This window comes from Lolium rigidum, chromosome 4, assembly GCF_022539505.1.
Source record: "Lolium rigidum isolate FL_2022 chromosome 4, APGP_CSIRO_Lrig_0.1, whole genome shotgun sequence".
Lineage (NCBI taxonomy): Eukaryota > Viridiplantae > Streptophyta > Magnoliopsida > Poales > Poaceae > Lolium > Lolium rigidum.
The window spans coordinates 260,361,717-260,377,083 of record NC_061511.1 but is presented as its reverse complement, the minus strand read 5'-3'; the positions used below and the strand labels follow the sequence as shown (position 1 = coordinate 260,377,083).

General features: G+C 43.2%; 1 protein-coding gene across 1 annotated transcript; it reads right to left on the bottom strand.

Moving 5' to 3' along the window:
• Positions 1-647: 647 nt before the first annotated feature.
• Positions 648-2,172, bottom strand: LOC124705780. The gene has a single exon (XM_047237474.1). The coding sequence runs from the start codon at positions 2,170-2,172 to the stop codon at positions 922-924; it is 1,251 nt and encodes a 416-aa protein (XP_047093430.1). The 3' UTR covers positions 648-921.
• Between the last annotated feature and the right edge of the window lie 13,195 nt (positions 2,173-15,367).

Sequence of the window (15,367 nt, the reverse complement as noted above, 5' to 3'; positions counted from 1 at the left end):
GGGGTAAAACCTCCCGCCAGCTACCAGGAAAAAAAAACTAAAGGACCATCTAAAGAAACTAACCAGACCAGTACAAATCATCCTTTACCCGCCATCAAGGAGAACACAGAGTTCCATATCTAGATAAAACGAAAACAACCAACATGTTTCAGTATCCAAGTCTTTTAACGCCCAGCCTTTACTTCGATAGAACATTTCATTCTCCACCACAAGAAAACGATTGTCACCTGCACGTTGCTTATCTCGAAACCCTGTCTTCTGCAAACCATCCCAAAAGTGAATATAATGCGATATCTGAGAGATAATACCTAAGACATGCAACATTCCTAGCATTCCACAAAGCCCATAGAACTGAAGCAACGCCAACCACCACCACACCCCTTAAAATTCAGTCCCTTTGCAAAGATCATCCATACTATCCATACTAGAAGGTAAAATCAAAAACACAAGCTACTACGACCCACACATATCTAGCCAAAACACAATCAAAGAAAATATGTTTAATAGATTCCTCACAGCAGAAAAATCTACAGGTTTCATCAACAGACCAACCTCTTTTAAATGCATTATCCTTCGTATGAATACTGTTTCCATAAGATGGACAAAGAAAAACTGCATGACCAAGAGTGAATCTGTCATCTTAAAGATGCCCATCGTGCATCTTAAGCATGCCAAGATTAACGTAAATTTTGGGAGGCAGGGAGGAACAGTAATAAAATTATAAAAACATAGATCAGTAATCCACAGTTCAGAATATAAACAAGACCTTCAAGTCATGATAATAAGCAAGCCCCAAATGATAACAGCGTATGAGCTGCTGACAACCATCCAAAATGACATGTACTGATAGTACTAATTAGTAAGAACAGCTGAGTTCAAAAGACATGCCCTGAATACAAGGGCAAAGCAAACCAGGAACATTCATGCACGCCCTGTGGAGAAAGCAGGCTCCTCATCTTCTCCTTGCACCTCGTGGGACGGAATTTGAATAATGCTCTCTTGGAGAAGGTGGTGAGTAAGCTTCATACAGTACTGGCCATTTCCAATTTTCACCATACCTAAGAACTTGCCATCAATGTCACAGCGGAGGACAAGTTTGTTATTGAACATGACGAGCACCTCACGCTCGCTGAGCACAGCAATATCAAGGATACTGCGCATCGCAGAATCAAGTCGTGTATTCTTTTTCTTTTTGGAAGAAGTGAAATAAAGTTGCCGTGATGCCTCCACTTTTATCAGGTCAATCCGGTACTTCAAATCCCAGATTCCGGCCTCGTAATCCTGCATGACCCAGACATCTATATCGGAGGAACGGAGAGCGGAGCTGCCCCAGAAAGCGAGTGTTCCCTTCATGTTGAATAATTTCCTGTTCCAGCCTGTCTGGGCAGGACCGCGAATCAACCGGAATGACTCAGCTTCTGTGTCGAACACAATAATGTCCCCGCCGCCTTCCGTAGCGCCGCCTACCATAATGTCTTTGGCAAAATAAGGACACCAATGCAGGCTGCCATTGTGGTGGACTGGTGGTTGAGAATGGGTCGAAGTGCACATCTCCGCCAGTAACGTGTGTTCCACGGAAGGCGATGAGACTGCTGGCATCTTGACTGTGACATTCCTCGGCTTGTTGGATCCCACTGCGAGGACGTATAAGCTGAGTTTAGGGAGGCGGTCTGCTGTCCAGGAGACCCAAAGCACCCTGTATTCTCCAGTTGGATGGTGCCGGTAGAAACCAGTTACTGTGCTGTGAATGTCTTGCCCAACTTGATGAGGCCACGGTAGGGGAGCCTGCTTGCAGGTGACCGGGTTGCAGATGTAGAATTGAGATCCATCGTATCTGATGATGAAGCCGTCGCAGCTAGTGCGGAGGGCCTTCTTGGGTCTGTTCTTGTCGCCCGGGACGAAGGGCCAGAGCGGTTGAGTGGACGACGCGCGGGCGCCGGCGTCGCGGAGGACGACGAAACTGGCGGGCCGCCCCTGCCCGTCGATGATGGGGAGCAAGGGCTGGCGGCGGCGGTGCTCGAGCATGAACTCGGACGTGGAGGTGGCACCGCGCCACGAGGTGCTGACGGCACGGCAGCGGCCGACGTCCTTGGGCGGCAACCGGATGAGTATCATGTCGATGATCTCCCCGGGCAGGTCCTCGAGCACCGTCGCGCCTCTCCTGTCCGGCATGGCGCTCCGTTCCCGGCGTGCTCCCGTGGAATTAAGGGCGGCGGCGGACAAGGTCTCGGCGTGAGGCGGGGCCGCAGCTCGGTGGAGCGAGACGGGGGCTGAGGCGACGCCGGCTGGCCGAGGGCGGCGGCTCAGACCGTACGGAGGTCGTGCTCGTACCGGAGGCGGGAGCGGAGGCGAGCGACGAAAAATTAGGTTTCCGGTGTGTTCCCACGGGAGATGGGGAATTTCATTTCCCGTTACCGATTGACTCCGCCGATCTCTTTATAATTCTGTGGGATTGGCACCTAGAAAACTGAGAAAATTACGAAATTCATCACTGTGTTTATCGGTCTGAAATCTTTTTTTTTCTATCACCTCAACACGAAACACACTCCCCACAGTCTTAGCATAAAACTACCACTTTTCTAGCAAAATTTTAACTTCACTACCACTTTTCATTTCAGAAACAAAAATTTACCAGATTTTTCGCAGGCGGTCTCGAGTAATAGCCGTCTCTCGACATCATCGATGTTAAGACGGTCCGTAATTGCAGCCGTTTGAGCGTTCAGAATTGTTGCAACCGGTCTGGAAAAGAAACCGTCTCAGAGCCTCCAAAGTTTGGAGGAGACAGATATTATTAATGGTCATCTGAGGGGAACGCTGGTAGAGACCGAGACTTTGAGTCGGATGCAGAACCGTCTGAAGACGAAGGACCAAAACCGGCTCTTCGGCCAGTGGCATTCTTGCTTGAGTAAAATGCATGAACAGTCAACGAACTTGTCGGCGGGGCTCAAATTAGTCACCGTACATTGCGAATACGATGGCACGGTAATTAAAGACGTTGCGCTGATTTTGTACGGTCAGCGCGGGGAGGAGGCGGTGTGTATTTGCTGACGTGGCACGGTGCGGGTCCCAACTGCCAGGATGGATGTGTCTTACCTCGACTGCTCCGCGGGTTAGTTTCCGGAAAGCCCCTGTTATTTCCTTTGCATCGCCGGACCAACCCTCCTCCACTACCACTTACCATCATTAAGCTTCTCTCTGTGACCACGCCCGATCATTCCGAGGACAACAGGAGGAGGAGAGGGAACGGCGAGAGCGGGTCGGGTGATAGGGGTAGCACGGCGACGCCATCGCCTGGTTTGTTTGGAGGGAGGAGCCGGCGCAGCAACCATTGTCGAAGGAGGAGCAGATGCCGCCTCGTCGGCGGCCGGAAGGAGGTTCGCCGGACGTATATGGTAAGCTTCTGAACTGGACCAAACGTGGTCACAAAGTTGAGGCTTTTGGGTATAGAAGTAGGGTTTCGAAAATCTGGAATCTTGGTGTATATGTACATTATGCTATGTTTTTTGGTATAGTTAGTAGCAGAGGACCTGGGATTGTTTTCTTATTTGGGGATTTTAGCCACTAGGGTTTTTTAGAGATTCACCAATATTTCAAACAACTCATAATTGATGGGCATCAAATTATTGATTTGACATGATTTGATGCATGTATTATTATGGCAGGGGACCGGAGTTGTTTTTTCTCTATTGAAATCAACCATGGGGGCTATTTTCTTGGCAGTGGTGCAAACCGTAGCTATGTCAGTGGAAGTGTTATATGGTACGATGATCTTGACATGGTCAGCTGGTCTCATGCACTGCTTGAGAATATTGTAGAGGAGATTGGGTATGAGATGTGTGGCAGAATCAAGGTTTACTACTGCATTCCTTTTCTAACCCTTGCAAGGAATGGACTGAGACAGCTGAGAGATGCAGATGATAGTGATAGGATGTTGGCCTTTGTTGACATGGGACATCACTTCATATCTCTGTATTTGGATCATGAGCTGGATGATGTTGTTTACTATCCGAGTTACTACTCTTCCAAGTGTCATTAGCCCCGGAAAACCATCGGCACACCTAAGCGAGAGAGCAATGTTAATGCTGCAGCTGAGGAAGATGAGCAAGCAGGTGAAGAGGAAGATCTGCCACATGTGCCTTTGCAAGTTGTTTTACCAGACAATGTGCCAGCATATGAGTGTATTAGTGCAAGAACAAGACAAAGAAAGAGGGCTAGAAGGCAGACTACACCAGAAGATGAAGCAGATGATGTGCAAGAGATAGAGGATGAAGATGACCATGACTCTGACTATGATCCAGAGGACATTGTGGACTCAGACTATGACATGAATGAAGGTGATGACGATCTATTTGAGGACAATATTGATGATGCACAGAAGGCTGAAAGGCATGGAGAGAACTCAACTAAAAAATCTGTGCAAGTGAAAGAAAAGGCAGCACCTACATTTGCAGGGAAAGGAAAGGCTTGCAAAGAAGAGAATTCAGAGGAAGAAGATCTATGGGGGCCAGAGTCTGATGATGATACAGCTCCATTGAGATCCAAAACCTTTAGGGATGTGGACTTGGCAGATCCACATTTCCATGTTGGCCAGACATTTGAATCAGTTGAACTGCTGAGAAAAGCAATTCAAGCATACAGTTGCAAACACAGGAAAGACATCAGGTTGCCAGTAAATGATCTGAAGAGGCTAAATGGGAGGTGTACTGAGGAGTGTAGCTGGTACTTGTGGGCATCCTTCTCCAGCATTACCAAATGTTTCATGATAAAGAAGTACAATGGTGAGCACACTTGTGGCAGCAATTTCAAGGTTCATTCCTTTACATCCAATTTCCTAGCACAAAAGTACTTGGAGAGCTTCAGGGCAGACCAGGATATGAATATGAAGAATTTCTCAAGGATAGTGCAGTAAAGATTGGTGTATGACTCCGGGAGATGCAAGTTGCAAAGAGCTAGGAGACTAGCAATGAAGATAATCTATGGTGATGAAGAAGGGCGAGTGCAAGCTACTCGTGGGACTATGGAAATGAAATTAGAAGAAGCAATCCTGGAAGTTCTTTCTATGTTTCACTTGATGAACACTCCAGATTTAAGAGATGCTACATGTGTTTGGAAGCTAGCAAGAAGGGGTTTCTCCAGGGATGCAGGCCTGTGATCTTTCTTGATGGTTGTTTCATCAAGACTAGGTATAGAGGTCAGCTATTAGCAGCAGTAGGAGTGGATCCAAATGATTGCATATTCCCAATTGCTGTTGCTGCTGTTGAAGTGGAGGATACTGCTAACTAGACTTGGTTTCTTGATACTCTAAAGGCTGATCTAGGCATTGAAAACACTGCACCTTGGACAGTGATGTCAGACAAGCAGAAGGTAATTAATTTGAGGCCACCATTTGTTGTTACTGCACACCTGGTTTATTTGTCACTTCATGTTGTTAATACAATTGTATTTGTTTGTACTATGTAGGGCCTCATAAATGCAGTGAAACATGTGTTCCCTGATTCAGAGCATAGGTTATGTGTCAGGCACATGTGGCATAATTTCCAACAATTATTCAGAGGAGATGTTCTAAAGAACCAGCTATGGAGGATTGCTAGAAGCACAACCGTGTCCAGATTTGAGGCCAACATGGAAGCAATGAAGGTTTTACATGTTGATGCTTGGGCTTGGTTGAATGAATTGGATCCTAAGACCTGGGTTAGGGCTTTCCAGAGTGAATTACCTAAGTGTGACATCCTGATACGTCCATTTTGCATCACTATTTTATATCATAATTTACTGTTATTCATTGATATATTTCATATTTAGAGATGATACTTATGTTATTTCATCTATTTTGCATGTTTCATGATTATTGGAGAATCGCGCACCGGAGTCGGAATTCCGCTGGAAAAGCACCGTCAGAATGCAATATTTCGGAAGATCAACAATTGACGGAAATTACACGGAAAATCTTATTTTTCCAGAAGACGGAGAGAGCCAAAAGGAGGAGCCGAGGAGGGCCGCCATGGGGCCCCCCCATAGGCCGGCGTGGGCCTAGGCTTGGCCGCGCCGCCTTGTGGGGAGGGGGCCCACAGCCCCCTCTGGCATCCTCTCCTTCGCGTACTTCTTCGTCCCGAAAACCTAAGCTCCAGAGGATAATCGAAGAGACACAGCCGCCTCTACGGGGCGGAAAACACCAGAGAGAAAACAGCTCTCCGGCAGGCTGAAATCCGCCGGGGAAATTCCCTCCCGGAGGGGGAAATCGACGCCATCGTCACCATCACCGAGCTGGACGTCATTGGGATCATCATCACCATCATCTCCATCATCATCACCGCCATCTCCACCGCTGCACCTCGTCACCGCTGTAATATCTAGGGTTGAATCTTGATTGTTTGGTAGGGGAAACTCACCCGGTATTGATTACTCCTTGTTATTGATGCTATTGAGTGAAACCATTGAACCAAGGTTTATGTTCAGATTGTTATTCATCATCATATCACCTCTGATCATGTTCCATATGATGTCTCGTGAGTAGTTCGTTTAGTTCTTGAGGACATGGGTGAAGTCTAAATGTTAGTAGTGAATTATGTTGGGTAATATTCAATGTTATGATATTTAAGTTGTGGTGTTATTCTTCTAGTGGTGTCATGTGAACGTCGACTACATGATACTTCACCTTTATGGGCCTAGGGAAATACATCTTGTATTCGCTTGCTAATTGCGGGGTTGCCGGAGTGACAGAAACCTGAACCCCCGTTGGTATATCGATGCAGGAGGGATAGCAGGATCTCAGAGTTTAAGGCTGTGGTTAGATTTATCTTAATTACTTTCTTGTAGTTGCGGATGCTTGCAAGGGTATAATCACAAGTATGTATTAGTCCTAAGAAGGGCGGTGCATTAGCATAGGTTCACCCACACAACACTTATCAAAACAATGAAGATTAATCAGCTATATGAAGCGAAAGCACTAGACTAAATTCCCGTGTGTCCTCAAGAACGTTTGGTCATTATAAGTAAACAAACCGGCTTGTCCTTTGTGCTAAAAAGGATTGGGCCACTCGCTGCAATTATTACTCTCGCATTTTACTTACTTGTACTTTATTCATCTGCTATATCAAAACCCCCTGAATACTTGTCTGCGAGCATTTACAGTGAATCCTTCATCGAAACTGCTTGTCAACACCTTCTGCTCCTCGTTGGGTTCGACACTCTTATTTATCGAAAGTACTACGATATACCCCCTATAGTTGTGGGTCATCACATCCTCCTAAACAACAACTGTGAAGTTTTTAACAAGTAAGCTTCTCATTGCTTGTGATATCCTTATACTTGTATGCTTGTTATATCCTTACACTTGTAAGCTTGTGATATCCTTATACTTGTAAGCTTCTCACTGTATGCTTCTTGTTGGTCACATAGATATATCCTAGAAGCCATAGAACTTCCTGTCCTGTCAATGTTTGAAAGAATCAAGGGGCAGATAATGACTAGAAACTACAACAAGCAAAAGGAACAAGAGAAGTGGCCAGGTGTTCTCTGCCCTAAGATAAAGAAGAAAGTTCTGAAGAATGTGGAGCTCTCCAACAATTTCTATGCTGATGGAGCAGGATCTCAGAGTTTAAGGCTGTGGTTAGATTTATCTTAATTACTTTCTTGTAGTTGCGGATGCTTGCAAGGGGTATAATCACAAGTATGTATTAGTCCTAGGAAGGGCGGTGCATTAGCATAGGTTCACCCACACAACACTTATCAAAACAATGAAGATTAATCAGCTATATGAAGCGAAAGCACTAGACTAAATTCCCGTGTGTCCTCAAGAACGTTTGGTCATTATAAGTAAACAAACCGGCTTGTCCTTTGTGCTAAAAAGGATTGGGCCACTCGCTGCAATTATTACTCTCGCATTTTACTTACTTGTACTTTATTCATCTGCTATATCAAAACCCCCGAATACTTGTCCGTGAGCATTTACAGGTGAATCCTTCATCGAAACTCGCTTGTCAACACCTTCGCTCCTCGTTGGGTTCGACACTCTTATTTATCGAAAGTACTACGATACACCCCCTATACTTGTGGGTCATCAAGACTATTTTCTGGCGCCGTTGTCGGGGAGTGAAGCGCTATTGGTAAGTGGAATTGGTAAGGGAAACTTTTACTGTACGTGCTGTTTTTTTATTTTTCTGCCTGCTGCTTGATACGTCTCCAACGTATCCATAATTTCTGATGTTCCATGCTTGTTTTATGACAGTACTTACATGTTTTGCTTGCACTTTATGATGATTTTATGCGTTTTCCGGAACTAACCTATTAACAAGATGCCACAGTGCCGGTTCTCGTTTTCTGCTGTTTTTGGTTCCGGAAAGGCCGTTCGGGCAATATTCTCGGAATTCGACGAAACGAAGACCAAACATCCTATTTTTCCCGGAAGCACCCAGAACACCGAAGGGGAGTCGGAGGAGAGCCAGGGGGCCACCACACATGTGGGCCACGCGGGCCACACCTTGGCCGCGCCAGCCTACTGTGGGGCCACCCTATCGCCCCTCTTGCGCCGCCTCTTCGCCTATTTAAGCCCTTTCGACCTAAAAACGCAGTACCAATTGACGAAACTCCAGAAAGACTCCAGGGGCGCCACCACCATCGCGAAACTCCGTTTCGGGGGACGAAGTCTCCGTTCCGGCACCCTCGCCGAGACGGGGAAGTGCCCCGGAAGCCATCTCCATCAACGCCATCGCCTCCATCATGCTCCGTGAGTAGTTCCCCCATGGACTACGGGTTCTAGCTGTAGCTAGTTGGTATTCTCTCCCCCATGTACTTCAATACAATGATCTCATGAGCTGCCTTACATGATTGAGATTCATCTGATGTAATCGGTGTTGTGTTTGTCGGGATCCGATGGATTGTTACGTTATGATTGTCTATCTACAAACTTTATGAAGTTATTGTTGTTGCAATCTTGTTATGCTTAATGCTTGTCACTAGGGCCCGAGTGGCATGATCTTAGATTTAAGCTCTATACTTATTGCTTAGATTGTATCTACAAGTTGTATGCACATGTCTATGTCCGGAACCAAAGGCCCCGAAGTGACGAAATTGGGACAAGCTGGAGGGAAAGGCTTAGATATGAGGATCACATGTTTTCACGGAGTGTTAATGCTTTGCTCCGGTGCTCTATTAAAAGGAGTACCTTAATTTCCGAGTAGATTCCCTAGAGGCCCAGCTGCCACCAGCTGGTAGGACAAAAGATGTTGTACAAGTTTCTCATTGCGAGCACGTATGACTATATATGGAAAACATGCCTACATGATTAATGATCTTGATATTCTGTCTTAATGCTATTTCAATCCTATCAATTGCCCGACTGTAATTTGTTCACCCAACACTTGTTATTGGAGAGTTGCCACTAGTGTAGATAGCTGGGAACCTCGGTCCATCTTTCATCATCATATACTCGTTTCTACATGTCATTGGAAGTAGTATCAACTATCTTCTGGTGCCATTGCTCCTGTGTTACTATTACTGCTGTTGTGTTACTATTACTATTGCTCTCATATCACTGCTACTTTCACATCACCCCTGTTACTAGTGCTTTTCCAGGTGCAGCTGAATTGACAACTCAGTTGTTAAGGCTTATAAGTATTCTTTACCTCCCCTTGTGTCGAATCAATAAATTTGGGTTTTACTTCCCTCGAAGACTGCCGCGATCCTCTATACTTGTGGGTTATCAAGATCGTTTTCACGGCGCCGTTGCTGGGGAGGCATAGCTCTACTCATAAGTTCACCTGGGGAGTACACTCTACCTCTCTCTCTATTTTATTTTATTTTGTTTTGCTTAGTTTACTTCTGTCTAGTATTATTTTGCTTAGTTTACCTTTGCCTAGTTTGTTTTTGTCTTGTTTTATTTTCCTCATATACCCGAAATCCATAAAAGTTTGAAAAATCGAAAAATTAAAAACTGCTATTATGGGAGAACCTACAACCTATCTGGAGCTTATAGAATTATATAATAATTATAGAAAATCAAGAGCGGGAGAAGTGATGAGTGCTGTGATAGAAAAACTGAAAACAATTGCTAAAATCTTGCTTAAACGCCATGATATTTAAACGGTTGCTCTCAACGGGACACTAAACATCTTAAATTTCAATGTGGCTTTAGTGAGGAATTTTTAATTAAGAACTATAATCGGAATAGCTATATTCATTTTGGGTTTGAAGAGGTAGAACAATTTGTCATATTTATGGGAGCCTCCGAGATAGAATCCTTCATGGTTAAAAATTATGAAACTTGTGTTGTTTGTAAGGACCTTAAAGATTATGTCTCTTCTATCCTTAATTTTTGCAATGAAAGTTACACTGATAATCCTTATATCATTGATTATAAAGAGAGACTCATTAATGCACAAGAATGCACTCACAATTTGCAGGGACCCGTGGAAGAAGAAATTGATGAACCTGAAAGCTCATTGGATGAAAAAGAGGAGGAAATTGATGAACCTGAAAGCTCATTGGATGAAAAAGAAGAGGAGAGTGATGAACAAAAGGAGGAATAATGGATTAGCTACCCATGCCAACCTTCTAACGAGAGTAACTCTTTATCTCTTACACTATTTGATTGTCCTCCATGCTTACCGAAAGAGGTTGAATGTTATGTTCCTGTGGATTCTCTTGAAATATTCCCTATGAGTAAAAATTGTGAGAATAATTATGCTACTGTTATTTATGATAATCCATGCTACTTTGATAAATCTTATGATAATGCTTTGTTTGTGCTCGATGTCGAAATGCATGGTACTAAAGAATTTTGCGTAGCAAATGTTTATGATAAAGCTCTTGATGATGGTCCTATGTTACTTGATAATATTAATTGTACTACTAATGAAAATGGGATTGGATAGGTCTTGACATTATCTATGAGTCCCATATCTCTTGAGATTGATCAACCATCTTGTTATATTATTGATAAAAGTGTGTTTGAAAGTTTTAATCGCACTATTTTTGAGCTTGATAAAAATTATGCGTTTATGGATCATGAAAAGCAAGCTATATGTGATAGTTATATTATTGAGTTTGTTCATGAAGCTACTGAAAATTATTATGAGAGAGGAAAATATGATTGTAGAAATTTGCATGGTACTAAAACACCTCTCTATATGCTGAAAATTTTGAAGTTACTCTTGTTTTACCTTCTTATGCTTGTCACTTTGTTCTTCATGAATTTATTTGTGTACAAGATTCCAATGCATAGGAAGTGGGTTAGACTTAAATGTGTTTTGAATTTGCTTTTTCATGCTCTCTTTTGCTTCAACTCTTATTCCTTGCGAGTGCATCATTAAAACTGCTGAGCCCATCTTAATGGCTATAAAGAAAGAACTTCTTGGGAGATAACCCATGTGTTTATTTTGCTACTGTTTTGTTGTGTCTTGAAAGTTGTTACTACTGTAGCAACCTCTCCTTATCTTTATTTTATTGCAATGTTGTGTGCCAAGTGAAGCCTCTAATCGAAGGTTGACACTAGATTTGGATTTCTGCGCAGAAACAGATTTCTATCTGTCACGAATCTGGGCTGTTTTCTCTGTAGGTAACTCAGAAAATTATGCCAATTTACGTGCGTGTTCCTCAGATATGTACGCAACTTTCGTTAGTTTTGAGTTTTCTGATTTGAGCAACGGAAGTACCTCTTTTAAATTCGTATTTACTGGCTGTTCTGTTTTGGCAGATTCTGTCTCTGTTTTTTGCATTGTCTCTTGCGGACTTTAAGCAAGGCTTTCTACACGTGAAGAGCTGTAGCTAATGTTTTATTGAGTTCTTGCAATGTGTCACTACAGGACCAAGGTGGATTCAAGTTTTTTGAGTACTAACCCCTCTAATGAAGTTTATGAGAAGTTTGGTGTGAAGCAAGTTTTCAAGGATCAAGAGAGGAGGATGATATATGATCAAGAAGAGTGAAAAGTCTAAGCTTGGGGATGCCCCCGTGGTTCATCCCTGCATATTTCAAGAAGACTCAAGCGTCTAAGCTTGGGGATGCCCAAGGCATCCCCTTCTTCATCAACTTATCAGGTTTCTTCTATTGAAACTAAATTTTTATTCGGTCACATCTTATGTGCTTTACTTGGAGCGTCTGTGTATTTTTATTTTTGTTTATGTTTGAATAAGATTGGATCCTAGCAATCCTTGTTTGGGAGAGAGACACGCTCCGCTTTTTCATATGAACACTTGTTCTTCGTTTTACTTTTAATGTTCAATGATAAAAGTTGGAAGCTACATCACTTATGGTTATTTGGTTGGAAACGAGAAAATGCCTCATATTGTCTTGAATAATTTGACACTTGGCAATTGTTTTGAGCTCTCAAGTAGATCATGATTAAGTTTTTTCATGTAGTTTAAACCTATTAGTGGAGAACTATTGTAGATCTTGTTGAAATTGGTTTGCATGATTGGTCTCTCTTAAGGTCTAGATATTTTCTGGTAAAAGTGTTTGAGCAACAAGGAAGACAGTGTAGAGTATTATAATGCTTGCAATATGTTTTTATGTAAGTTTTGTTGTACCGGTTCATACTTGTGTTTGTTTCAAATAACCTTGCTAGCCAAAGCCTTGTACTGAGAGGAAATGCTTCTCGTGCATCCAAAACCTTGAGCCAAAACCTATGCCATTTGTGTCCACCATATCTACCTACTATGTGGTATTTCCTGCCATTCCAAGTAAATACTTCATGTGCTACCTTTAAACAATTCAAAACTTTACTATCTCTTATTTGTGTCAATGTTTTATAGCTCATGAGGAAGTATGTGGTGTTTATATTTCAATCTTGTTGGGCAGCTTTCACCAATGGACTAGTGGCTTCATCCGCTTATCCAATAATTTTGCAAAAAGAGCTGGCGCGGGGTCCCCAGCCCCCAATTAATCAACCTTCATTAATAATTCTCTTCACATGTTTTGCTCTGATTCATCAGTAAGCAACTTAATTTTGCAAATAGACACTCCTTCATGGTATGTGAATGTTGGAAGGCACCCGAGGATTCGGTTAGCCATGGCTTGTATAAGCAAAAGGTTGGGAGGAGTGTCAACCATAAAACTAAAACTAAAGTACATGTGTAAACAAAAGAGAAGAGGGATGATCTACCTTGCTGGTAGAGATAACGTCCTTCATGGGAGCCGCTCTTTGAAAGTTTGTTTGGCAAGGGGGGTAGAGTGCCCACTACCATTCGTTGACAACAACAAACACCTCTCAAAACTTTACTTTTATACTCTCTATATGATTTCAAAACTTAAAAAATTCTAGCACATGATTTAATCCCTGCTTCCCTCTGCGAAGGGCCTTTCTTTTACTTTATGTTGAGTCAGTTTACCTACTTCCTTCCATCTTAGAAGCGAACACTTGTGTCAACTGTGCATTGATTCTTACATACTTGCTTATTTGCATTCATCATATTACTTTGTGTTGACCATTATCCATGAGATATGCATGTTGAAAGTTGAAAGCAATTGCTGAAACTTAATCTTCCTCTGTGTTGCTTCGATGCTTTTACTTTGAATCTATTGCTTTATGAGTTAACTCTTGTGCAAGGCTTTTGATGCTTGTCTTGAAAGTACTCTTCATGAAAAGTTTTGCTATATGTTATCTATTTGTTAGCAACTATAGATCATTGCCTTGAGTCACTCCATTCATCTCATATGCTTTGTAATAGTATGATCAAGGTTATGTAAGTAGCATGTCACTACAGAAATTATTCTTTTTATCGTTTACCTACTCGAGGACGAGTAGGAACTAAGCTTGGGGATGCTGATACGTCTCCAACGTATCCATAATTTCGATGTTCCATGCTTGTTTTATGACAATACTTACATGTTTTGCTTGCACTTTATGATGATTTTATGCGTTTTCCGGAACTAACCTATTAACAAGATGCCACAGTGTCAGTTCCTGTTTTCTGCTGTTTTTGGTTCCAGAAAGGCTGTTCGGCTAATATTCTCGGAATTCGACGAAACGAAGACCAAACATCCTATTTTTCCCGGAAGCACCCAGAACACCGAAGGGGAGTCGGAGGAGAGCCAGGGGGCCACCACACATGTGGGCCGCGCGGGCCACACCTTGGCCGCGCCGGCCTACTGTGGAGCCACCCTGTCGCCCCTCCTGCACCGCCTCTTCGCCTATTTAAGCCCTTTCGACCTAAAAACGCAGTACCAATTGCCGAAACTCCAGAAAGACTCCAGGGGCGCCGCCACCATCGCGAAACTCCGTTTCGGGGGACAGAAGTCTCTGTTCCGGCACCCTGCCGGGACGGGGAAGTGCCCCCGGAAGCCATCTCCATCAACGCCGTCGCCTCCATCATGCTCCGTGAGTAGTTCCCCCATGGACTACGGGTTCTAGCTGTAGCTAGTTGGTATTCTCTCCCCCATGTACTTCAATACAATGATCTCATGAGTTGCCTTACATGATTGAGATTCATCGATGTAATCGGTGTTGTGTTTGTCGGGATCCGATGGATTGTTACGTTATGATTGTCTATCTACAAAGTTTATGAAGTTATTGTTGCTTGCAATCTTGTTATGCTTAATGCTTGTCACTAGGGCCCGAGTGGCATGATCTTAGATTTAAGCTCTATACTTATTGCTTAGATTGTATCTACAAGTTGTATGCACATGTCTATGTCCGGAACCAAAGGCCCCGAAGTGACGGAATTGGGACAAGCTGGAGGGAAAGGCTTAGATATGAGGATCACATGTTTTCACGGAGTGTTAATGCTTTGCTCCGGTGCTCTATTAAAAGGAGTACCTTAATTTCCGGTAGATTCCCTAGAGGCCCGATCGCCACCGGCTGGTAGGACAAAAGATGTTGTACAAGTTTCTCATTGCGAGCACGTATGACTATATATGGAAAACATGCCTACATGATTAATGATCTTGATATTACTGTCTTAATGCTATTTCAATCCTATCAATTGCCCGACTGTAATTTGTTCACCCAACACTTGTTATTGGAGAGTTGCCACTAGTGTAGATAGCTGGGAACCCCGGTCCATCTTTCATCATCATATACTCGTTTCTACATGTCATTGGAAGCAGTATCAACTATCTTCTGGTGCCATTGCTCCTGTGTTACTATTACTGCTGCTGTGTTACTATTACTATTGCTCTCATATCACTGCTACTTTCACATCACCCCTGTTACTAGTGCTTTTCCGAGTGCGGCTGAATTGACAACTCAGTTGTTAAGGCTTATAAGTATTCTTTACCTCCCCTTGTGTCGAATCAATAAATTTGGGTTTTACTTCCCTCGAAGACTGCCGCGATCCCCTATACTTGTGGGTTATCACTGCTGTAATTCATTATGGAGAGGTCTTCTCTTGAATTCCTCTTTGGAAAATCTACTACTACTGCAAAGGTATTGGA

Coding starts and splice junctions, on each gene's coding strand:
- LOC124705780 (XM_047237474.1), bottom strand. CDS start 2,172: ATGCCGGACAGGAGAGGCGCGACGGTGCTCGAGGACCTGCCCGGGGAG.